This window comes from Lepisma saccharinum, chromosome 22 (genome assembly GCF_977018435.1).
Source record: "Lepisma saccharinum chromosome 22, izLepSacc3.1, whole genome shotgun sequence".
Lineage (NCBI taxonomy): Eukaryota > Metazoa > Arthropoda > Insecta > Zygentoma > Lepismatidae > Lepisma > Lepisma saccharinum.
In genome coordinates, this window is record NC_139250.1 from 44,675,408 (window position 1) to 44,701,766 (window position 26,359).

Sequence of the window (26,359 nt, forward strand, 5' to 3'; positions counted from 1 at the left end):
TCCTCCGCCTCACCAGTTCCAGGTAGAAACGGCCGTCCGAAGGAAAAGGGAAGATTTCTGCCTCTACCTCCCTTGCCCTCTCCCCCTCCCCCGCTGCAATGGTTGAAAGCCCGTGCTTTCAGTTCCCCCAGTCTATCTCCTATAGGACAGATAGGTGATTGGTTTCCCATACATTTTTTTGTAAATCCTCTAAAGAACTCAGGGTAAAATTTTATGCAGTACTTATGTTCTCTGTATTTACCCAACATTTTACACGTTGTACAACATGTATGTATAATATGGGATGTAGTTTTATTATTTATGAAATGGGAACGTGTTATGTGCAGACAATGTTATGCTTTTTTTTTCAAATATGGAATATATAATGATTAAATTACAAATATGTGCTCAGGCTCTCTCTCACTCTTGTTTTAGTAGTGTTTTATTTAAATATACTTCTCTTGGCCTCTAACAGTCATAAATACGGATGTATTTATTTGGGTAACAAAACGCGCGTTCATATTGTTGTTGGTTTGGTTTATTTTACATTGCTTTTCTGCCACATTTGGTTATCGCGAAAATGAGGATGAGTGATGATATGATGAAATTGATGAAGGGGCCTCATATGAACAATCCAGGCCACGATTCGGACCCGTGATGAGCGCGCATTCTTGTTCCTATGTGTTGTACTCTGCAGTGAATAATGAAATAATTTGAAATGAAAAATGTATCTCAGAACTCAAAAAGCCAAATGAATATTATTGAAGAAACTACAAAAAAGTGTGCTTTGTTTCCTGTTTTGTTTCTGTGCATAAAGTGGACTTAAAACACCAAATCAACCAACCGTGGGGGAGTGGTTATCACAGCGTGCTACGACACCAGGAGTTCCGGGTTCCAACCCCGACCTGGGCATGAGTGTTCTTTGTGTTTGTCCCGTCATTAATTTTATCGTATCATCTTCGCAATTAAGCAAATGTGACAAAAAAGCGACGCTAAGTAACAAAAATGAAATCAAATTATTGATTGCTTGATTTGTTTTATTTTACTTCGCTTTTCCACCACTTTTGGCTAATTGCTAAGATGATACGATAAAATTGATGAAGGGACACACCCGAAGAATACCCATGGTGAAGCCGAGATTCGAAGCCAGGATCTCTGGCTTAGTACTCAAATCAAATCGTTCTTTTTATTATCGAATGGGGTGGGGGTTACGTGTAGTTTTTTTAGTACTCATTCATCATTTTGCAATCTTTTCCTGTTATTGATATTCCTTTTTTTTAGGAATACTGGGTCCTAAAGGGGGGAGGGGTATGACCCACACCAACCCCCCTTGAGCACGCCACTGATTGCTACCCCAAGAGTCGACGTCACCGCACGACACTGGTGCATACATATACACAGATAATGATGCTAATTCAAATTAGTGTTTGGATAGCAGTACTAAACGCAGAGCCATGAAATTAGGCGGGTTGCAGACGTTCGCGCTGTTGCCACGTCGGATTGTTGTTTGTTGATTGAGTTGGTGTTTTAAGTCCACTTTAAACACAGTAAGGCTAATTGGGACTGGACCTGCAGTTAAAAGTGGAATCCGAACTGCGCCATCGGGGAAGTCCCGTTGCCACGTCGGAGCACAAGCCATGTGTTCTGAGGTTTAAGAGAATGAAAGATCTCGTTGTAGAGTTGGTCTTTGTAATCCATGTGATATAAACTGACAGTAGTTGCTCGAAAGGTCAGGGATGACACAAAAGTGTCCCGGCGAGAGGTCGGTCTGACGCTTGAACTAGGCAACGCAGCCCGGTTGACGTTGCCACACAGTGCGCTGGAACCAGCGACTTTTGTCCCGCTCTCGCTTTGCTTTTCCCCCATGTGGCACCAGCGCAATTCTGCCCAGCCGCCTATTTTCATGGCCGTGCGTTTAGAAATATTTTAAACGGGTCGAAACTGTTCGGCAGATAGGTACAGTTAAAGTTGAAGTCCTAATTCGAAAGCCACTTTACCCCAAAGAAAGTTCCGAAAGATCACTTTACCTCTTACAACCATATGTCAAGTCCGCGTGGAGCCTAGTAAATCGTCCCTCAAACCTTTCCCACCAATAGCGTCCGTCTTAGGAACTGACAACTCTTGTCAAGTCCACGTGGAGTGAATGAGATGTTGCCAATTCAGTTCCTTTAGAGATTTCATAACGAGAGGTTGCGGTTATCTTTGCTAGGTTGTGTTATTGTGTTGTGCTATTTCTTTAATACAATTTGGAGAACGAAGTGTAAGGTATTCGTAGCAGTGAATGAATGCATGTCTAAACACTAAAAGTAAAAGTGACAACACGCTTTGCCGAAAAACAGGTGGTGGCTGGAAACCAGATACGCGTCCGGTCGCCTTCCTCTCGAGCTATGTCAAAGATATCGAACTGGCGTTCGAATCAGGACTTCACTATACTCCAAAGTTACGCTCATCTGCAAACTTAAATTTTAACCCTCCCCACGCCCTCAGGTAAGTAAGCAAGTACGGAACTGGAAAGCTAGGGTTATTACGATTAAAATATGGCCACTATAACGTAATAAGATTTGAAATTAAAACTCTTTTTGTAATTGAGTATGAACACTGCTAAGTCACGGAAACATCAGCAATGAAAGGAAACAGCGTAATAATAACCCCCTCGCCCTATTCTCTGCAACAATACTACAATACTAAGAGGAATTGGCCATTGGCCAGTATTTATGAAACATGGAAAATTAACCCTTGGTCCTCCTAATTCCTTATCTAACCACACATCTTCGATACTCTGCCTTATAATCAAGAAGTCCCGGATTCGATACCCGCTGGAGGCACATTGCACAGTGGTTCGGAATTCGGATCCTTCTTTAGTCTGTAGGTGAAGTCCCGATAAGCCTATCTGCGCATAAAGTGTACTTGAAATAAAAGCATGATTTCAATATTCTGAGAACTTCTGTGCTCAAAAAATCTATTTGAAAATACGTTGCAATAAAAACTGAAAGGTGATATTAACTCAACGAAGAATATACGTTCCAAGCACATACTTATTCATGTTTGCTAAACGCACAAGTGTTCAAGCATATATTTAGTACTACGCATAAACAACAATAAAACAACACGTAGAAAATAGTTGTGTAAATAACACGTGGGCTTGAATTGAACCTAGCAGGGGGCAGGGTCGGATTAAGACGAAATTGGGCCTGATGCTGCATACCGTCGAATTTTTCTGTACAACTAACTTTCAAGGTGAAAAATTTACTACCTGTGTCTAGGCGTCCGAAATTGGAACCATTGGCGCTAGCCCACGAACCAATGGCGCTAGCCCACGAACCAATGGCGCTAGCCCACGAACCATTGACGTGTGGTTAGGTTGTTTCGGTTAGGTTAGGCAAACATAGTTAAAATTCGGTGTCGTGGTAGTATCAGGAATATATATATTTCCTTGTGAAACAAAAAATTTCGCGAAAATCGACGGTTTCCATTCCGGAAACTAACGCCTTATTTTCGCTTATTTTGCAATTTCAAGACGTTTCCGACAACTTTTAACTTCAGATTCGTGATTAGGAGGCCTCAATTAGTGAGTATACCAAATATGAAGAAAATCGGAGAGGGGTCCGGTCATCTTAAGTCGTTCCTATCTTACTGTTTACCACAATACCTTTGCCCATTCCGCCTTTTTTTGTAAGCACCCAGGCGCGGATCCACGGGGAGGACGATAGGGGCAATCGCCCATCCCAACTGCCAGGTTTTTGGACATATTATTATGCTTAATATTTTTGAAGACTTAAACGTTCAGTCTTTTATCACCAAGTTTAAAAGGCTAGACAATATTTTTTTAAAGATTGATTAAAATCTGCTTTACGCTCATGATAGGCGAATCGGAACTGGACGTACAGTTTAAATTGTACCCGCCACCATGCAAACTGGCTGAAAAAACGATCGGACCAGAGACCACTTGAGAGAACATGTTTTAGTTTCCAGTTTATTCACGTTGATCCTCGTATCTGTTCACTCAGTTTACCGTGACAATGGGAGGAATTATAATAACAATATAATATACAATCACTGGCAGTTGCGGCGATTGGGGGGGGGCGAGGGAGGCGGTTGCCCTCCCCACTTTTTGCCACTTTTGCTCCAGCACTATCCTAAACCTTATTTTCCAAGAGAAAGTAAACTGTCCTTGCCCCCCAGTTTTGACACCTAGCCCTCCCCCCTTGGGACTCAATCGCCGCCACTGCATATAATAATAACCATCTATTAGCTACAGACACGAGTCCTGGGTTTGAATCCCGGACTGGGCATGGGTGTTCTTTCTGAGTGTCCCCTCATACTTAGTTACACGTATCACCACTCATCCTCCTAATCGCGATTAGCCAAAAGTGGCAGAAAGCGTCGCTAAATATTAAAAATCAAAAGAAATCAAACCATCTATTCCAGCCCTGGAATCGTATTTTTGGAAAATTATACTCTAATCTCTAAACATGGGAAGTTATCTTGATTCCTGTTTATAGTACATATACTGTTTATCTAAACAGTGCAAGTGTAGGTTAGAAATTGATTGTCGGTGAGGTGAGGAACCGGGCCGAAACTCGCCCCTCAGTCAGTGAAAACGGAGTCGTTGACCCACTGTACTCCCTCAAGAATTATGTTGAATTTATTTCTAATCTACAGATTTTGATGTTTTACGTAATATAAAATTGGTTCCAGCACGCGGAAAACACAAATAACGGAGATATTTGATCCCAAAATATAGACAGCGTTAGTTAAATCCGGCAATTTCTGAGTACTTTCGTCGCTTTTTGTTAGTAAAAACAGTTTGTATGCACATAAAACAGCGAAAGAACACGTCGAAAACAACAGTCAGTACCAAACCTAGAACTGAAATTGTATAGTATAATATCTTGATATGCAAGGGTTATAATACACCAATATATATGCGTGTATCTTATGTTAAAATTACCAAATGTTATCATCATGTACTTCTACTTGACATGTCCTATACTACAGATGTACCTATTTGTACAAAATTGTAGTCCTTGGATGCAAATAAATCATATCATATCATATCATCATATGTAAAATTATATCTGCTGTGGAAAGTCGTTTTGGGTGCTATATTCACTTGCGCAAAGCCTTTGGTCTGTTCTTCCACACGTTAAAGTAACAAGCTAACAAACGTACTTTACTTCACAAGAACACATTTCGGCGAGCTAAAATCAACTCGAAACGTTCATAAACAATAAATTTTAATGAAGCATAAAATATTTCACTAGCCCCGTCTAGTTCGCTGCATTTTTTGACTCTGTTTGCACCGAAGCGTCTAGTTCGTTACACGGTGCAACACCGAGTCATCTAGTTCGTTGATTTGGAGTCAAGTAGTGTATTTGGTGTTTGCACCGTTTGCACTACGTTCTGGGTCGGTGTATGTGTGTTGTATGGTCACGTGGTGAGTGCTAACTAATCAAATGAACATGTAAAGCAGCAGACAGGCATTTGTTGAATATTCTGCAGTAGAACAACGCTTTCAGTTTACTTGGTTGAACGTCATTTCCTAGCACCACTCTGACACTGGAATAGACCTGCACTACACAGTGTCAAAAAGTGCCGGGAACTAGACGGGACTACTTTCTTAAGGAGATACAGAGGGTCAAGGGTGCCAGTGCCCCTTCATCAATTTCATCGTATCATCACTCATCCTAAGGTGCGTTGCAAAATGATAAGAACGAATCAAAAAGTAAGTGTGACATGTTTACTAAGTTACAGGTACAGGCACACAGCACATTACAATGCTCACCTAATGTACAGAAAGAGAAAACGTGTTGACCAGAAGTCATGTGCAGGGAAGGAGAAGGTGCAAAGCAACGAACCTTAAAAGTGACCATTTTAACTGTTGCAAAATGATAAGAACGGCATCCCAGACCTGCTTTAATAGCCAATGCACGAACCATGGCAGTACACCATTTTGAAGACCCGATCACACATGCTGGCCACCAGCACTTTCAATAGATTAGCATCAAGGGCATCCCATGCAGCAACGATAGCATTCCTCAGGTCATGAACGTTGTCGTACCGGGTTCCATTGGAGTACACTGAACGGCACAGAAGACTCCACAGGTTTTCCATGGGGTTAATGTCAGGGGAAATCGCAGGCCAATCAATGATGTGGCATTCCTGTCAAGAGACCAGAAAATAGTGGACTCAGCAGTGTGTATAGTGGCGTTGTCTTGCTGAAAACACCACTGATCGCCACCAATGTCGTTGGCAAATGGCAATAGATTGTCCGTTATGACGTTTTGGTATCCGAGCACATTCATGCGGCCTGTGGGAAAGTCGATATTCGTTTTCCCATGATAACCAAACCCACCCCACACCATTACAGACTGTCCCCCTTGTTGTCTCTTGGAGGTCTTTTCCTGTTTGCGGAGATCATGCCAATAGTATCTCCAGCCATCGGGACCATACAAATTGAATTTCTTTTCATCACTGAAAATTACCCGCCGCCATTCCTCCTTCCACGCCCAGGACACGCGACGCTCCTTGTGTTGTGCTGAGAGTTGTGGCTGTCGTTTGGCCTTGCGATATTGGAGACGATTGCTGCGTTTCACAGCCCGTGATAGCGTGGATTGATGCCCATGAATATGAGGATCACGAGCCAACTGTCTGAGGGATGGACACGTGTCAGCTTTCGCTCGCGAGTGGTTGTGTCGTTCCGGTATTCCGCGACGCGACCCTCGGGAAGGGTGGAAAACAGTTGTGTGTGGTCCGCCACTGAACATCATTGGGAGCGGGAATGTGTTTATTGATTACTGCCCAAATTTCATGAAAATTGGTCCACGGGGGCCTGAGATACGAGGAAAAGTTCGTCTATGAATCTAGAGAAAGTGCCATTATGCTTGGAAAGTTAAAAAGAAAGTGCACCTTGGTGTGAACAAATCCTCCCTGTGAACCCCCCAAGTGCGTTATATAGTGGTGACCCCCCCAATTGTCAAGAGGAAACCCCAGAGGACTTTCTGACATCCCAACCGGCACAAGGAGGGTAAGTACTGGCCTTCTATCAGGGGAAAACCACCCCTATGTTATCCTTATAGGGATATTGAACAATCGCGCCGGGAACCGAAAGTAAGCCCCTAAGGATACCAGAATATGAATCCTTATCCTTTGAAAGACCTTTAACCCACGTAGGAAGGATCAAGGATCATATCCAAAAAAACCGCATTGCGATACTACCCTTAATAAAGAACTTGTTGTGAAAAAACCTCCCCCATAGTAATCTTATGGACAAATTAGGCTTAACTTGATCGGAAGCGAATTTTGTGTTTCCAACTCAAATACTCCAAAACTAGACTTTGCTAAGGGGTGGGACTTATACCCCTGAAAGCCTCATCCCTCCCCTGTGTATTGGGACCATCACAACCCCCATACGTGCAAGGGTGTTTTTTTCCAACCCCAGTAAAGTGACTGCATGTGTCGGTGCTGGCCGGCCATAGCGATCGAGCGTTGACACGGACAGCGACCCTGGTTCGACGTGTTTCTGTCATCCGGGGCGGTGACGTAGTGCCACGCGAGAAATGCAGGACGTTGTCTGACAGCTGCGGCACGTGCAATAATAAAACAAACTCCACATGCGTTTTTGGTGGGAGCGCTGTATCTGTGTCTTCTGCGCGGGTGCTGAGCCGCTCTTGAGTGATTACGGTGTAGTGTGAAGGATGGCTCCTACGGGGGTCACCCCAAAGACAAACAACAATCGTTCCAACATGGAGCAGCCCCCCGAGCAAACCCCCGACCCCTTCAAAAGGGGTGGTTTAACACGTTCTCCCCTGCCCAAGAGGAAACACGTCCAGGATAGCCCAGAACAAACCTTCAGTGCGTTTGAAAATAGAGCAGCGACCAGCAACCCCTCTTCAACCCCCAACCCTTCTTTCACCTCCAACCCCTCTGGAAGTCAAATTTCAAAAATCCTGCCGGATTCAACGGAAGTACAATTAGGTGCCTTCCAGAAGGTGCAACTTGATCTTACTACCCTTGTATCAAAAGAAAAAACTCTAAGTTCAGATAAAAAAGCTCAATTCCTGGAGTTAATTGCAAAAATGAGCCATTTGTCCACTGAAAAAACTGCAGAAACTAAATCCCTAAGAACGGCGTGTCTCATCCTTGAATCAAACCCTACCTCAACGGAAACCAAGCCAACTTATGCCCAGACTCTCTCAAAGCACAAAAGTACAACAAATCCAAAAAGCAACCCAGAATACAAAACACACAGTATTTATTACGGCGCAAGACAACCAATCGGGGAGAGAAATATGGGATAAATTCACCATGTCGGTAAATCCAGTCCGAGAAGGAGTAAGAATACAGGGAATGCGGTCAACACCAAAAACACTAATCGTGGAAACAGCCACAAAAGAAGATGCAGAAAAGATTATAAACAATCCTAAGCTCAAAGATAAGAAATTGAATGCGGAGCTACCGAAAAAGAGGAATCCACTCATGATTATTTACGATGTACCAACAAGAAAGCCTGAAGAAGAAATAACTGAAGAATTTTACGTGCTAAATGAAATCGAGGGAATTATGTCTCCAGAGGAATTTTCAAGCAAATTCAAGTTTAAATTTAAAACTGGTCCAAGAAACGAAACGACATGCCACAGAGTCTATGAGGTGGACCCTGCTCTAAGAAGAACCATATTGAAGATGGAAAAGATCCATTTGGCCTACCTCTCATTGTCAATGAGGGACTTTCTGGTAGTCCCTTTCTGCTTGCTGTGTAGAGACTATGGACACGTCGCGAAACACTGCAAGGGTAACAAATGCTGTATCAGATGTGGATTGGAGGATCACGTAAGGGAGGAATGCAGAATAGACAAGTCAGTTGAAATTTGCATACCTTGCAAGAGAAGGAAGAGAAATTGCCAAGAAAATCCGAAAGAGTGCCCTACATTAAAGTTTTTCCAACAGAGATTGATTGAAAAGACCAACTATGAATAGTGAAGTTAAAAGAAAAAGAAAAAATAGAAATACTCCTGGCCGTCGACGACGAAATTCGGGACGAGCGGCGGCCTACGCACTGAGAAAACAACAAGAATTAAAATAAACTCTTGAAACTACTTTTACCATAGACTTAGCCCAACATTTAAATGACTTAAACCACAACAAACTGCATCAACTCTCCTCCACACCACCCCTAAATAACTACTCCTTCAACACTGTATCCCAACCTAACCAGGTTTATATACATTATCAACCCCTTCTTAGTAATTATATTCCAGGCCTAAACCCCTGCTCGATATTCTACCCCCAATACTTTCTACCTTCTCCTCCCTATTTGAGTCTTTCAACCCCAGAGCCCAGCCAATATGTATACAACTCACCCCCTCAATCTCCCATTTTAACTCAATCATTTCACACATCACCCTCTGAGTCTGTTCAATCCTTATTCATCTCACAATCTGATTTGTCGCCAGTACCCACTCTCTTGGAGACTTCCTCATTTTCAGAAACAGAATCATTAAACCCATCACCAATTGCTACTCCTATGTCCTTCCTTACGGACATATCTCCGACTATAGCCACACACCCACCCCTTATTACAATTCCCACACCCCCGGACAGCCCTGCATACCAAACGGAGGACTCCTGCACCTCAAACAACCAACCCCAAAGAATTGCTCCTTCAAACTGCCGGGCTCAACCTACCACGTCCAGCAACCTCAATCCGGAAGCACCACCGTACCATTACCAAAATAAGTAGCCAAACTTCACGGCACCTACACTAATGACATCCCCCAAACCTGACACTCCAGATCTACATAACACTGATATAAACCATGAAGCCATTTACCAAAACTTTGAATTGAACCTAAGGTTAAGCCGACTAGAAGAAAGGGACAACCTCGTTGCGGCGCTGCGCCTACTGGTCAGAATGAAACATGAAAACGGAAACTTCATCACCTTTCCTTTCCCGGCGATAGTGGATAAAATGCTCCTGAGATGCAGCAATATCCCCGTGGATCCAGATGAACTGCAGGATTTACTAGAACAGGCACTACAGCGTAGAGATCTAAAATTGGACCTTGATGAGGTATACAAGGACTTTGCCAGGGGATATGGAAGAGTTGTTCAGGACACCAGTAAACCATGGCCATCGTGGACTTCGATATTAAGGCATTTAAGGAAAATAAAATAGGCTGCCTACAGGTGAACTTAAATGGGGCTGAGCTGGCCGCAGAGGAAATTTTCATCTATGCCAGAAGAAACAATGTGGATTTATTAATGTTGCAAGAACCCTACACTCGAAATGGTAAAATAATTCATGCACCACTTAGTGCCACAGCAATATACAACCCATCTTTAAACGCAAAAGCAGCAATAATCTCACTGAACAAGAAAATTAAAATCTTAAAAATTGATCAATTATCAGACTCCCATGTCAATTGTGTGGAAATTTGCTATGAAACAATAAACTTTATAATAATTAACTGTTACTGTCAATACAGTCACAATATTGACAAGTACATCGCCTGTATAAGAAGAGCCTATGAAGCCTACCCTAACAGGAAAATTTTGATCACACTAGATAGCAACTCTTCCTCCCCCTATGGTTTGGTAGGGTAATCGATGCCAATGGAGAGAAGATGATGGATCTCATTGCTGAAACTAACCTAAATATAGAAAATCAACCAGACAATCCGCCAACTTTTAGAGGTAGAGCTGGAGCATCCAGCAACATCGACCTAACACTATCAAATAGAAGTATGTGTCCATTAATAGAAGGATGGCAGGTACTGGACATGATCACTACCAGTGATCATAATGCCATACATTTTAATATAAGACTGGATGCTATTCCAAACATCCCAAATGCTCCAACAGGGCAAAATCTTTCGTACAACTGGAAGAAACCAAACATGGAAACCCTCCTCGATAGTATTGTGTTGCCGGATTATCCTGGACCTGAGCATAGTCTGGATGAATGGGCAGAGATACTTACTAAAGAACTCCAAACTGCAATACAAACATCCACCCCAATGAGAGGTATGGCAATACAAAAGAGACCATGGACAGAAAAACTCACAAAATTAAGAGCAAACATGCGAAGATGTAGGAAGGCATATCAAAAATCAAATATTCCAAACACTAGAGCGATCCTACTCGATGACTACCGCAGGGCCAAGGCTAGGTACGCAGAGGAGCTCAAGGATTTTAGGAAGAAAAATTGGCAAAAATTTGTAAATAAAAATCTCAATAAGGACAAATGGGGAATACCGTACAGGATTGCAACAAATAAAATTAAACAGGATTCAGGAATTACTACTCTCAGGAAACCTGATGGGTCCATAACCATGGACTTAAAGGAAACTGCCATAGCATTGCTGTATGGACTATTGCCAGATGATGATGAAGACACGGACAACGAGGTTAATGCCATAATTAGAAGGGAGATGGGAAGGTACCCAAATAATAACCCAATTCTTCCTTTTACACCTGAAGAAGTGTTGAGCGAAATGGCTACAGTAAGAAATGGCAAAGCTCCAGGGCCTGATGTCATTCCGGCTGAGATATTAAAAATGTCTCTCCCTAAGACGCTTCAATTCATTACGTCACTCTTCAACTTGTGCCTAATTGAGAAACAATTCCCTACCCCATGGAAGGAAGGGAGATTGATAGTAATTAAAAAGGAGGGAAAACAAGATGAGCTGGCATTAAAAACCTATAGACCTATCTGTCTGTTAAATAGTATTGGTAAACTACTGGAAAAGCTTATAAATAGAAGACTTCAGGACTTCCTCAAAATGATTGGTAACACTGGAAATCAGTACTGCTTCACGAAGGGTCGCTCCATCGAGGATGCCGTAAATGCACTAACAAAAGCAACAAGGGAAATAGATGGAAAATATATCATAATTATTTTTGCCGACATCAGTGGAGCGTTGGACAACTTATGGTGGCCGCACCTTTTCTCCACACTATACAAAATGAATTGTCCCGTGACCATAATCCAAATCCTGGAGAGCTATTTCAAAGACAGGAAAGTTAAATTAAATTTAAATGGCGAAACTGTGTCCAAAATGTCAACAAAAGGATGCCCACAAGGATCAGTGTTGGGACCACATTTGTGGAATATAAACCTCGAGCCCTGTTCGAGACTATTAGGAAGGAACAATAATGTCGATAGAGTCATAGCCTATGCAGACGATGTTGCCTTCATTTGTTCGGGAAACACGAGAGCTCAGTTGGAGAGAAAAGCAAATAACGCTCTAAGTGAACTAAACGGGTGGTGCCCTAATGCTAAACTTGAGATATCGGCTGCTAAAACAAAGTATCTGATCGTCAAAGGTCGCCTCAGCAGAAGTAGAAATCCAACAATCAGAATATCAGGAAAATCTATACAGCGAGCAAATGCAGTAGAATATCTGGGAGTAACATTGGAAGAGGGGCTAAAATTTGGAGCTCATATACAATCTATTACAAGTAAAGGGGAGCTAGCCATGAATAAACTGACAAGGTTGGCCTCCCAGAATTTTAATCTACATCCTAGCATTATACAATCTTACATTAAATCCATATATGCACAAATGGTAACATATGCGGCTTCAACGTGGGTAGATGGCCTAAACAACCAAAAAAATTTAAGGACACTAAGAGGCTCACAACGAAGGATACTTTTAAGAACGACAGGTGCCTTTGGTACAACATCGACTGAGGCGCTTCTGGCTGTCACAGGACACCTGCCAATGGATCTGGAAGCGAGATGGAGAGCCACTAAATACCATTTCAAGAAGGGCAATGAAAGAGACATAATAAGAACTATAGGGACCTTCCACCCGACACTCCAAGAAATTCACGACAAAATAACCACGGACTGGCAACGAGAATGGGAAAGAGCGAAAAACGGGAGAAGAACATATGAATTCATCCCGAACATAAGAGCCAAAATTCCTACTGGTGATCTCCCCATAAGAGGACTTATTCACCTGCTGACAGGCCATGGTCCTTATGGAGTTCACTTGCACCGAATTGGCAGCAGGCAAACAACAGTATGCGCCACATGCGGAGAGACAGAGGATACTCCAGAACATAAGGTCTTCTTCTGCCCGGCAGCTGGAGACTACATCAAGAATCTGAGGAAGGAACTACCAACGACGAATATCAAAATCCTTCTCTGTCAGCAACAAATAGACAAATTGAAATGCTTGACAAACGCAGTTTCCTTGGAGGAAATGAAACGGTTCAACTCACAGCTGCAGACTCGACCTACTACACCTCTCATTACTCCCAGCCAGCCTCAAGATAGAAGGGTGACGAGGTCCCAAAATGCTCTCTCGACGCGTAGAGATCACCCACAGTAGTTCCCGGGGAGAAGAGCGATAAGGAGGACGCACCAGTAAATGCCCCCAGAAGGAAATTCTTCGTGACATCTACAGGCAGAAGTGAAGCAGCCGAAAGAAGAAGATTTCGTCTCATGTGAATGCAAGGAGAAATACACAAGGACTACCTTCTGAGGGAGACAGCCTCAAAACAACACAACCCAAATTCATAAAATTATCAAATAAAACCCCTCTGTAGATACACGTAATGGTACGCCAGTAAGAACATAGCACCGGAAATCCGGAGCTTCATAAACCATTGTATTCATTATTAATACTAATAATAATATAGTATCTTATTTTTGTATTATCATTGTTATTTTCATTAATATTTTATTAAAAGTTATTTTACTTTACATTTACTAGTTATCTGATTGTAATCATACCCGTCGCCATGAATTAGCTGAAGTGCACACATTTCGGCCTACACATACACAACATGGCGACGATCTTTTCTTTTATTTTATCTACAACTTCTGTTTTTTTTTTTTTTGTTTTTTTTTCTTTCTCACTACAAATTGCAATACTCCACTATAGTGATGGAACTCGAGTGCTCTATACCTTGTCCACTTCCTCCTAAAGGAAACGGGACGGGACACCGAGGGCGGAACACCTAGCCTCTGGGGTGGAGCAAACGACGAAACAATACAAACTGAAATGGTCTTCAACCATCAACTCACCCTCTCTCGGTGGCTGGTCCAGGAGCCTAATCATACCTTTAAAAACCAACTATATTAAATAGAGCACTCGAGCCATACAAATCCTCAATTTCTTAGATTCTGGTTCCACAGAATCCGGTACTTACAGCCATACCAAACTACAATAAACTGCAAACACTTTCATACAGAATCTCCATCTCACGAAGAAATAATTGTGTACTGTAATACTGTGTCCATACACTATTTTATGTAATAATTTCATGTATGTAGTAATGTTATTTTCTTGTATACTTTCAAATATTGTAATGAGAAATTTAATAAAGTGGTAGAGCAAAACAATAACGGGGGAACCGTAATTCGAAGCAAAAGACGTCCCAGTTTATTCACAGAGGCACTGGGACAAAGCGTATGCCCTCGAATGCATACGGGTGGAGGTTTGGTAACATTCGGGGGTTCCCCCTTTATTGTTGTCTGAGGGATGTTTCACCAACAGCCAGCTTCCTCAGGACGTCACGTTCCTGTCGGGGCGTCAATTTCCGCGGCCTTCCCGGTGCTTTCTTCATTCCATACCCGTCTCCAAGTTTTAGGAAATTGTTCACCACACAGGCGCTGCGACAAATTCGGCGTGCAATCTCATTCGAAGACACTCCCTCTTCCTTATATGCCAATATCTGACCCTTTTCACGTTTCGACAATCTTGCTCGACGGCCCATTCTGCACCTTCACCAATGCTGCCGTACTCCTCAACAGGGCATGAATACATCGCCATCTGCACGCTAGCTGCAACAGCGCCCTCTGTAGCCACTGGCAACGACATCTACTGGGGTAACCGCACTCCGTTCTTATCATTTTGCAACGCTCTTTTGACTTCGACCTTGCCTGCTGTTTCACACACACATCTCCCTGAACAGTACCACGTTTCTCATAACATGCTTTCCTCTCTCTGTCAGTTTGCATCACTTTCGTTTCCGGTTTCCTTTTCGTTCCCACGATATGTTCAAATTCCATACTGTTCTTATCATTTTGCAACGCACCTTAGTTTCACGTATCACCACTCATCCTCCTCATCGCGATTAGCCAAAAGTGGCAGAAAGCGTCGCTAAATATTAAAAATCAAAAGAAATCAAACCATCTATTCCAGCCTTGGAACCTTATTTTTGGAAAATTATACTCTAATCTCGAAAACATGGGAAGTTATCTTGATTCCTGTTTATAGTACATATACTGTTTATCTAAACAGTGCAAGTGTAGGTTAGAAATTGATTCTCGGTGAGGTGAGGAACCGGGCCGAAACTCGCCCCTCAGTCAGTGAAAACGGAGTCGTTGACCCACTGTACTCCCTCAAGAATTATGTTGAATTTATTTCTAATCTACAGATTTCGATGTTTTACGTAATATAAAATTGGTTCCAGCACGCGAAAAACACAAATAACAGAGATATTTGATCCCAAAGTATAGCCCGCGTAAGTTAAAACCTGCAATTTCTGAGTACTTTCGTCGCTTTTTGTTATTAAAAACTGTTTGTACGCACATAAAATAGCGAAAGAACACGTCGAAAATAACTGTCAGTACAAACCTAGAAATCCTAACCTATGTAAAATTATATCTGCTGTTGTGGAAAGTCGTTTTGGGTGCTATATTCACTTGCTAAAGTAACAAGCTAACAGATGTACTTTACTTCACAATAACACATTTCGGCCAGCTAAAATCAACTGGAAACGTTCATAAACAATACATTTTAATGAAGCATAAAATATTTCACTAGCCCCGTCTAGTTCGTTGCATTTTTTTACTCTCTTTGCACCGAAGCGTCTAGTTTGTTGATTTCGAGTCAAGTAGTGTATTTGGTGTTTGCACCGTTTGCACTACGTTCTGGGTCGGTGTACGTGTGGTGTATGGTCACGTGGTGAGTGCTATCTAATCAAATGAACGTTTAAAGCAGCAGACAGGCATTTGTTGAATCTTCGGTAAAAGTTCCGTATATCGGAAACACGTTAAAATAGGATATTTTGTGTTTCGCATGGTTCGTACTTACCAATTGTGTATTGCGGAACATAGTTCAAGGTGCCATTATGCTTTTTACACGAAAACAAACACAATTTCTCACATACAGAGTGATTTTTTTTATTCCTTTCTTCGCTTCCTTAACACACAATATGGCGGCCACATCTTGACTCACGTTGTGGTTATGCAGTGTTTCCAACCCTCTTCACCGAAAAATACCTACTATCGTGTTCGTCACCGGTGGAAATTGTACATTATGCACGGGTAGCTGACGGATAGTCCGGGTAGCTGACGGATAGTCCGGGTTTCTGACGGATAGCCCCACGATAAGGTTAGGTTTAGTTCGGTTAGGCAAGCATAGTGAAAAAAAGGTGTTGGAAACACTGACAGGAGCTTACGTCATCAAACGTACGCAGCATGCAGTTCACGTAGCAAAAGCAATGGCACTTGTGCGTCAGTGAAATATTTCTCTTGAAAAATACATGATTTCCGGTCAAATAGATTCCACGATGAAAGAAAATACCTCGACGAACGTTCGAAACTTAGAGAAATTCATTTCCGTAAGTAGTTTCTTCTGTAAAAATGAAGAAATGTGTTTCCGATATACGGAACTGTTACCGAATCTTCTGAAGTAGAACAACGCTTTCAGTCTACTTGGTTGAACGTCATTTCCTTGCACCACCCTGCACTACACAAGTGTGTGAAAAAGTGCCGGGAACTAGACTGGGCTACTTTCTAAACGGCGTACAGAGGGTCAAGGGTGCCAGTGCCCCTTCATCATTTTCATCGTATCATCACTCATCCTGGTCGTCGCGATTAGCCAAAAGTGGCAGAAAATCGACGCGAAATAACAAAAATTAAATGAACTCAAACAATCTATTCCAGCCCTGGAACCTTATTTTTGGGAAATTATACTCTAATCTCTAAAATATGCAAGTTATTTTGATTCCTGTTTATAGTAACTTATACTGTTTATCTATAGCAGTACATGTGTAGGTTAGAATTGATTCTAGGTGACGTGAGGAACCCGACTAAAATTCGCCCCTCCCTACTGTAACTGCTGAATCCGCCACTGATTACACATTGTTAGTGACAACTATGTTAACTACAATTGATTAGAAACTCTGCATATATTCCTATGGCTTTACAACATGCAATTTCCATTACGTTGGTAACTTGGGATGTCTGTTATTTATCTTGGTTGCTGACAAGGGGAAGATAGTTACTCACCTCGCTGCATAAGCAACTGCTTTCGCCCATGTGACGTTGTTCTTCGTCCTTTTTATCACTTCCACCGTCAACTGAAGCAGCTTTTGCGAATGCCTGATGCACAAATTTCTAGTCATGTTCCTTCCGCTAACACAGAACCATTGAAAACATTATTCACTGAACGAAAGGAGAAGCACATCGCAATTCAAGTGCACTTTCAAACACGAGAAACAACAGCCCAGCCTGCACAACAGTTGCCACTTTAACTAGAGGGCGCAATAGTCAAGCTCGTGGCTGTATGCAACACAAATCATGGATTGGGTCTCATTATCGCACAAACCTCAACCAACCTCCCAGTCTTTCGCCTTCTCTGCAGCTTTCAGTGATTGTTTTAAATCGAATTAGTAAGGTTACTTACGATTGAATTAGAAATTTGTTGTGGCTATATCTACAGAAAAAAAAAACTGCTTAAAGACTCGACATAGGTTTGCTTCATAAACTATTAGCAAGATGATGATTTGGACTCCAATAAAAAAAAAAATAACCAGTAGACCTACGTACATAAAAACGAGTTACATCAAAATTTAGCTTTTAAATTCTGCGTTAATTTATGCTAACCAATTTTCTCGAGAATGCATTTTATTTTTTTATCGTCATGAGAACAATAAAAGTGCAGTCTTCTTAGTTTTGCAAACGATCGATCTCTTTGAAATTCTATGAGTAATAAACGGGTGGCCCCCTCGATCGTGATGAAATTTTAGTACAGTACAGACAGAAAGTTCTTAAACACAATTCTTATTTCTCTGAGTTTCAATTTTTTTTTTTTTTTTTTTTTAAAAAACGTTCTTATCAATTTTGCGAAACAACTTTTTCTTAGTATCGGGTAGTCCTACAAATACAATATTGGTGTTGTTTTGAAGCTCTTTGAATCTATTATTAAAATACATTATCTTTGTGAATTCACATTACAAAAACGATTTTATACAGATTTTTATTCAACAAAGTAAAGATGTACGTGGTACGTGACAACACCACAATTGTTAATTGGAGTATAAACTCCGACTGTAGGCCTATATTTTGTTCATACTTTAGTCTGGCAGTTGTCCATTGTTACAAAGAACAAGAGTTGTCCTTGATTGATTGATTGATTTCCTTTATCCTACTTCGCTTTTTGTGCCACTCTTGGCTAATTTGCGAAGATGGGAATGAGTGATAATGTGATGAAATTGATGCCGATGCCGGGATTCGAACCCGGGAACGTCGTAGCGATGTGCTAACCACTTTGCCACGGGGGCCGGCAAGAGTTATGTTCGATCTTAACACGAGAGTAATAAAGTGAGTCATGGGAATGAGCAAGATGAATTGTGTGTTAAGCAGATCGAGAAAATATCCAACGTCTGTAAAACTAAAGTGTGCGATATTCTAATTAAACGGAAATTTTGAAGCTGTAGAAAAACTGTGCTAACGGAGAGGAAAAAAGGTTAAGAAAAGACAAACGAAGACATTAATGAGACAGTGGTGGATCGCTTTGTCCTGTGTCCGGTCCTATTTTACAGGAACTTGCTATAAAAGGTCGCTAAAAATCTGGGGAAGACTGAATTCAAAGCATCTAAGGGATGATTGGAGAGTTTTCGCAAAATAATGATAGTCTATAGCGACCTGTTTTATGAATCGAGTGATGTATGTAGTAAAATGTATGAGGAGAGGTTTGCTAAACTACCCTCCATAACGGTACTATTTAATTTCATTTCAATTTGTATTTTACACCTGCATTAAACGGAAGCGGGAAAACGTCCTGATCTCTTGTGACTCCGTTTAAGGCAGGTTTCAGTGTGGAATCTTTGTTCTGTGCATTGAATTTTATCAAGGTGGTCCACTACTCGAGTTTCACACATTTCCAAATAATTTTATGCAGCTCTTCTGTACGTTTTCTCTCTTGAGCATTTTAGAATCTTGGCTGCAATCTTGTACACTTCTAAAGCTTATTGTTCACGTAAAAATGCCAAACAGTGTTGAATCCAACCACTTTTCTATGGGGGAGATATCAAACTTGTTGGGGGGAGGGTTCATAGACACCCCTCATTAATAAAAACCATAATAGTAAAGTTCCCCGTGCATATAGCACTGACCACATTTAAGTGATGTGGGGGTAGGGCTCGACATATTCTCGATCTCGGACATTTTGGAGGTGATGTGGTCATCACCACGCACCGGCCGCCTTTACCACCGCCCCCCCCCCAGGGTTGCTCCCAGGTACCCATTGATTTGAGGCTGGCGAGCCCCACTTATATTAATGGCCTATTACCTCTGGTATGTAATTAAATTAAATTAAGTTTTAATTTCGATAAGATTGCACAAAGCACGTCACCATCATTCACAGCAAAATGTTGACTGACTAACCGTTAAAATATCTGCAAGCAGTGGCGGCGATTAGGGGTGCGTGGCCCCACTTTTTATCACTTTTGCCCCCGCGCTATGCTAAACCATATCTACCAAGCGAAAGTAATCTGGTCTTGACCCCCCCCCCCAAGTTTTGGCACCTTGCACCCCTAGATTTGGGACCCAATCACCGCCACTGTCTGCAAGAAGTTTAAATTCGTTACAGCAACAGAAGCTTGCATTACCGCCGCCCTGCCTCTTTGTATCCATTGTTGAGTTTCAATGACGAACGATAATTTAAATTCGTTCATTACAGTAAAACCTCGTTAATCCGGACTAATGGGGGGATAAGTTGACAGGTTTAACGAAAGTCCGGATTAACTGAAATTACCTAAAGGAACATTAGAAAGTGCATTAAAACTCCGTTTATAGCAACAAAACACGTTTATTATGGTGTATTTAAAGGGCATAGGCCTAAAAACAAAAGTCTGCGGGAAACAGAATTTCATCAGTGGTTGAGTGTCTTTTGTTTGGGAAGTTTTCTCGTTGACTTCTAGCCACATTTAAATCCTTGCATTCTGCTTTTTATTTTGTTTGCCTGTCCGGATTAAGCGAAGTCCGGATTAACGAGCTTTTACTGTATTTTAACTTTTAATTATAAAGAGGACTGAATCAGTGCTTATTATTACGAAAAAGTCAGAAAAAGTACGTTCTACGTGAAACTAATGTAAATTAATAAAAGCCAAAATTAACATGGTTGCTAAATCTCTTAGCTACTGTCCATTGGCGTACACTGAACGGCACAGAAGACTCCACAGGTTTTCCATGGGGTTAATCGCAGGCCAATCAATGACGTGACATTCCTGTCAAGAGACCAGAAGATAGTGGACTCAGCAGTGTGTATAGTGGCGTTGTCTTGCTGAAAACGCCACTGATCGCCACCAATGTCGTTGGCAAATGGCAATAGATTGTCCGTTATGACGTTTTGGTATCCGAGCACATTCATGCGGCCTGTGGGAAAGTCGATATTCGTTTTCCCATGATAACCAAACCCACCCCACACCATTACAGACTGTCCCCCTTGTTGTCTCTTGGAGATCTTTTCCTGTTTGCGGAGATCATGCCAATAGTATCTCCAGCCATCGGGACCATACAAATTGAATTTCTTTTCATCACTGAAAATTACCCGCCACCATTCCTCCTTCCACGCCCAGGACACGCGACGCTCCTTGTGTTGTGCTGAGAGTTGTGGCTGTCGTTTGGCCTTGCGATATTGGAGACGATTGCTGCGTTTCACAGCCCGTGATAGCGTGGATTGATGCCCATGAATATGAGGATCACGAGCCAACTGTCCGAGGGATGTTTCACCAGCAGTCAGATTCCTCAGGACGTCACGTTCCTGTCGGGGCGTCAATTTCCGCGGCCTTCCCGGTGCTTTCTTCATTCCATACCCGTCTCCAAGTTTTAGGAAATTGTTCACCACACAGGCGCTGCGACAAATTCGGCGTGCAATCTCATCCGAAGACACTCCCTCTTCTTTATATGCCAATATCTGCCCCTTTTCACGTTCCGAAAATCCTGCTCGACGGCCCATTCTGCACCTTCATCAATGCTGTCGTACTCCTCAACAGGGCATGAATACATCGTCATTTGCACGCTAGCTGCAACAGCGCCCTCTGTAGCCACTGGCAACGACATCTACTGGGGTAACCGCACTCCGTTCTTATCATTTTGCAACGCCCTTTTGACTTCGACCTTGCCTGCTGTTTCACACACACATCTCCCTGAACAGTACCACGTTTCTCATAACATGCTTTCCTCTCTCTGTCAGTTTGCATCACTTTCGTTTCCTGTTTCCTTTTCGTTCCCACGATATGTTCAAATTCCATACCGTTCTTATCGTTTTACAACGCACCTTAGTTTCACGTATCACCACTCATCCTCCTCATCGCGATTAGCCAAAAGTGGCAGAAAGCGTCGCTAAATATTAAAAATCAAAAGAAATCAAACCATCTATTCCAGCCCAGGAACCTTATTTTTGGAAAAGTATACTCTAATCTCTAAAACATGGGAAGTTATCTTGATTCCTGTTTATAGTACATATACTGTTTATCTAAACAGTGCAAGTGTAGGTTAGAAATTGATTGTCGGTGAGGTGAGGAACCGGGCCGAAACTAGAAATCTAGAAATCCTAACCTATGTAAATTGATATCTGCTGTTGTGGAAAGTCGTTTTGGGTGCTATATTCACTTGCTAAAGTAACAAGCTAACAGATGTACTTTACTTCACAATAACACATTTCGGCCAGCTAAAATCAACTGAAAACGTTCATAAACAATACATTTTAATGAAGCATAAAATATTTCACTAGCCCCGTCTAGTTCGCTGCATTTTTTGACTCTCTTTGCACCGAAGCGTCTAGTTTGTTGATTTCGAGTCAAGTAGTGTATTTGGTGTTTGCACCGTTTGCACTACGTTCTGGGTCGGTGTACGTGTGGTGTATGGTCACGTGGTGAGTGCTATCTAATCAAATGAACGTTTAAAGCAGCAGACAGGCATTTGTTGAATCTTCGGTAAAATTTCCGTATATCGGAAACACGTTAAAATAGAATATTTTGTGTTTCGCATGGTTCGTACTTACCAATTGTGTATTGCGGAACATAGTTCTAGGTGCCATTATGCTTTTGACACGAAAACAAACACAATTTCTCACATACAGAGTGATTTTTTTTATTCCTTTCTTTTCTTCCTTAACACACAATATGGCGGCCACATCTTGACTCACGTTGTGGTTATGCATTGTTTCCAACCCTCTTCACCGAAAAATACCTACTATCGTGTTCGTCACCGGTGGAAATTGTACATTATGCACGGGTAGCTGACGGATAGTCCGGGTTTCTGACGGATAGCCCCACGAACCATTTCCGATAAGGTTAGGTTAGGTTTAGTTCGGTTAGGCAAGCATTGTGAAAAAAGGGGTTGGAAACACTGACAGGAGCTTACGTCATCAAACGTACGCAGCATGCAGTTCACGTAGCAAAAGCTATGGCAATTGTGCGTCGGTGAGTTATTTCTCTTGAAAAATACATGATTTCCTTGTCAAATAGATTCCAAAATGGAAGAAAATACCTCGACGAACGTTGGAAAGCTTGCAGAAACTCATTTCCGTAAGTAGTTTCTTCTGTAAAAATGACGAAATGTGTTTCCGATATACGGAACTGTAACAGAATCTTCTGAAGTAGAACAAGGCTTTAAGTCTACTTGGTTGAACGTCATTTCCTTGCACCACCCTGCACTACACAAGTGTGTGAAAAAGTGCCGGGAACTAGACTGGGCTACTTTCTAAACGGCGTACAGAGGGTCAAGGGTGCCAGTGCCCCTTCATCATTTTCATCGTATCATCACTCATCCTGGTCGTCGCGATTAGCCAAAAGTGGCAGAAAATCGACGCGAAATAACAAAAATTAAATGAACTCAAACAATCTATTCCAGCCCTGGAACCTTATTTTTGGGAAATTATACTCTAATCTCTAAAATTTGCAAGTTATTTTGATTCCTGTTTATAGTAACTTTACTGTTTATCTATAGCAGTGCATGTGTAGGTTAGAATTGATTCTAGGTGACGTGAGGAACCCGACTAAAATTCGCCCCTCCCTACTGTAACTGCTGAATCCGCCACTGATTACACATTGTTAGTGACAACTATGTTAACTACAATTGATTACAAACTCTGCATATATCCCTATGGCTTTACAACATGCAATTTCCATTACGTTGGTCACTTCGGATGTCTGTTATTTATCTTGGTTGCTGGCAAGGAGAAGATAGCTACTCACCTCGCTGCATAAGCAACTGCTTTCGCCCATGTGACGTTGTTCTTCGTCCTTTTTATCACTTCCACCGTCAACTGAAGCAGCTTTTGCGAATGCCTGATGCACAAATTTCTAGTCATGTTCCTTCCGCTAACACAGAACCATTGAAAACATTATTCACTGAACGAAAGGAGAAGCACATCGCAATTCAAGTGCACGGTCAAACACGAGAAACAACAGCCCAGCCTGCACAACAGTTGCCACTCTAACTAGAGGGCGCAATAGTCAAGCTCGTGGCTATATGCAACACAAATGATGGATTGGGTCTCATTATCGCACAAGCCTCAACCAACCTCTCTCTGCAATTTTTCAGTGATTGCTTTAAATCGAATTAGTAAGGTTACTTTCTATTGAATTAGAAATTTGTTGCGGCTATATCTACAGAAAAAAGTGGTTCAAGACTCCACATAGGTTTGCTTCATAAACTATTAGCAAGATGATGATTTGGACTCCAATAAAAAAAATAACCAGTCGACCTATGTTCATAAAAACAAGTTACATCAAAATTTAGCTTATTCAATTCTGCGTTAATCTATGCGAACCATTTTTTTCTTTCGAGAATGCCTTCTATTTTTTATCGTCGTGAGAACAATAAAAGTACTGACCACATTTAAGTGATGTGGGGGGTAGTGCTCCACACATTCTCGATCTCGGAAATTTTGGAAGTGATGTGATCAGCACCACGCACCGGCCGCCTTTACCACCGCCCCCTGTTCAGGGTTGCTCCCAGGTACCCATTGATTTGAGGCTGTCGAGCCCCACTTATATTAATGGCCTATTACCTCTGGTATGTAATTAAATTAAATTAAGTTTTAATTTCGATAAGATTGCACAAAGCACGTCACCATCATTCACAGCAAAATGTTGACTGACTAACCGTTAAAATATCTGCAAGCTGTGGCGTCGATTAGGGGGAGCGTGGCCCCACTTTTTGCCACTTTTGCCCCCGCGCTATGCTAAACCATATCTACCAAGCGAAAGTAATCTGGTCTTGACCCCCCCCCCCCAAGTTTTGGCACCTTGCACCCCTAGATTTGGAACCCAATCACCGCCACTGTCTGCAAGAAGTTTAAATTCGTTACAGCAACAGAAGCTTGCATTACCGCCGCCCTGCCTCTTTGTATCCATTGTTGAGTTTCAATGACGAACGATAATTTAAATTCGTTCATTACAGTAAAACCTCGTTAATCCGGACTAATGGGGGGATAAGTTGACAGGTTTAACGAAAGTCCGGATTAACTGAAATAACCTGAAGGAACATTAGAAAGTGCATTAAAACTCCGTTTATAGCAACAAAACATGTTTATTATGGTGTATTTAAAGGGCATGGGCCTAAATACACTATATCGTACAGTACAAAGTCTGCGGGAAACAGAATTTCATCAGTGGCTGACTGCCTTTTCTTTGGGACGTTTTCTTGTTCACTTCTAGCCACATTTAAATCCTTGCATTCTGATTTTTTTTGCCTGTTCAGATTAAGCGAAGTCCGGATTAACGAGAGTTCACTGTATTTTGACTTTTAATTATAAAGAGGACTGAATCAGTGCTTATTATTACAAAAAAGTCAAAAAAGTACGTTCTACGTGAAACTAATGTAAATTAATAAAAGCCAAAATTAACATGGTTGTTAAATCTCTTAGATACTGTCCGAATGCTCAAATAGGTTATTGAATTTTTCGTGGCGGGGGGACTTTTCTATTTCCGGAGGGGGATCCCCGAGGGTGAGCCTCTGAATTCATCATTGTATTTGTATTTGCACTCCCTATCATAGGCGCCGACTACGGGGGCCAAGGCACTTTCAGTCCCCCAAAAATTCACGAGAGGGACAGATATTATATATATTTACATATATAAAATATTGTTTATGCCAACCTTGCCCCCCCCCCCAATTTTTTTAAGTTGCCGCCTATGCTCCTTATCATTATACTCTCTCCTCATCCGCACAACTTTCACATTCCATTGCCTAGTGGTGATTCGACAGCAAGTGCAAAGCGTAACTGGCTCTTGTATTGTTCTTTGACCGCTGTTATCTCAAGACAACGTAAACAAGCTTTAATTGGGTGAAATGTCAGAAAGCCGTTCATGGAATTCCTCATTCTTTTGTACATTAGAAGAATGCGAAATTTTCCATGTACAATAAAATTCTATCTCCTTCTCACATAGGTGTATTAGATAGGACACAGCCCAATGATGGTGGCTGGCTGCATACTTTCCTGCAGTTGCGATGCGTTAACAAAGGAAACGCAATTTTAGCAGGAGTTATGCAGAATTTTCCGTCTAGGAAAGGGGAACGTTGTAAGAGTGTAAATGTTAATTTAGTCGTTTGTGAAACGTTTTATGTTACGTGAAAATTTGGTTGTGCCGAAATTGAAATTTTTGTTTCGAGGATAAAAATAAAACAAAATAACATAAATAGTTGATAAGGAAGAGAATATACACCGTGTTCCAAAATGATTATCGGGGTTTCAAATAGTTCGTAAGGTACCTGAAGCCAATATGGCATATTACCCAATATGGCCTACATGCTGTTTCAAAGTAGTCACGTGGTTAATTCAATAGATAGTATGCGTATGTTACTTATACTGTCCGAATGACGTGATTGAACATGTTGATTGAACCTATACTACAGTAACTTGAAGACAAAGAAGAGAAATAGCTGGACATTGTGATTCGGTTCTACGTGATCTAATATTGCATAGTCAAATTCTTATACTTATTGCTCATAATTTGTACTTCACAACAATGTACTTAGTTTAGACTTTAATGTAAAGTCCTGATTATAACAAAGGAAATAAGAACACTATATAAAATAGACTCAATATGGCCTACATGGGAATATATAATGAAGGACATGCACAAATGTGACATTTGTTAGTCTTATGTTCACGTAAAGTATGTGGGA

The 26,359-nt window shown here is 41.6% G+C and overlaps 1 protein-coding gene across 3 annotated transcripts in view; it reads right to left on the reverse strand.

The window, feature by feature from the left end:
• Positions 1–26,359, reverse strand: part of LOC146004992 (uncharacterized) — a 127,825-nt gene that overhangs the window by 32,563 nt on the left and 68,903 nt on the right. Inside the window, exon 1 of one of the 3 annotated variants that reach the window (XM_083144094.1) lies at positions 17,228–17,461. The exons of the other annotated variants lie outside the window; for them this stretch is intronic. Within the exon in view, the coding sequence (XP_083000220.1) occupies positions 17,228–17,343 (116 nt within the window). The 5' untranslated portion in view covers positions 17,344–17,461. Of the gene's footprint in view, positions 1–17,227; positions 17,462–26,359 lie in introns of those variants that run through there. 3 annotated transcript variants of the gene reach the window in all.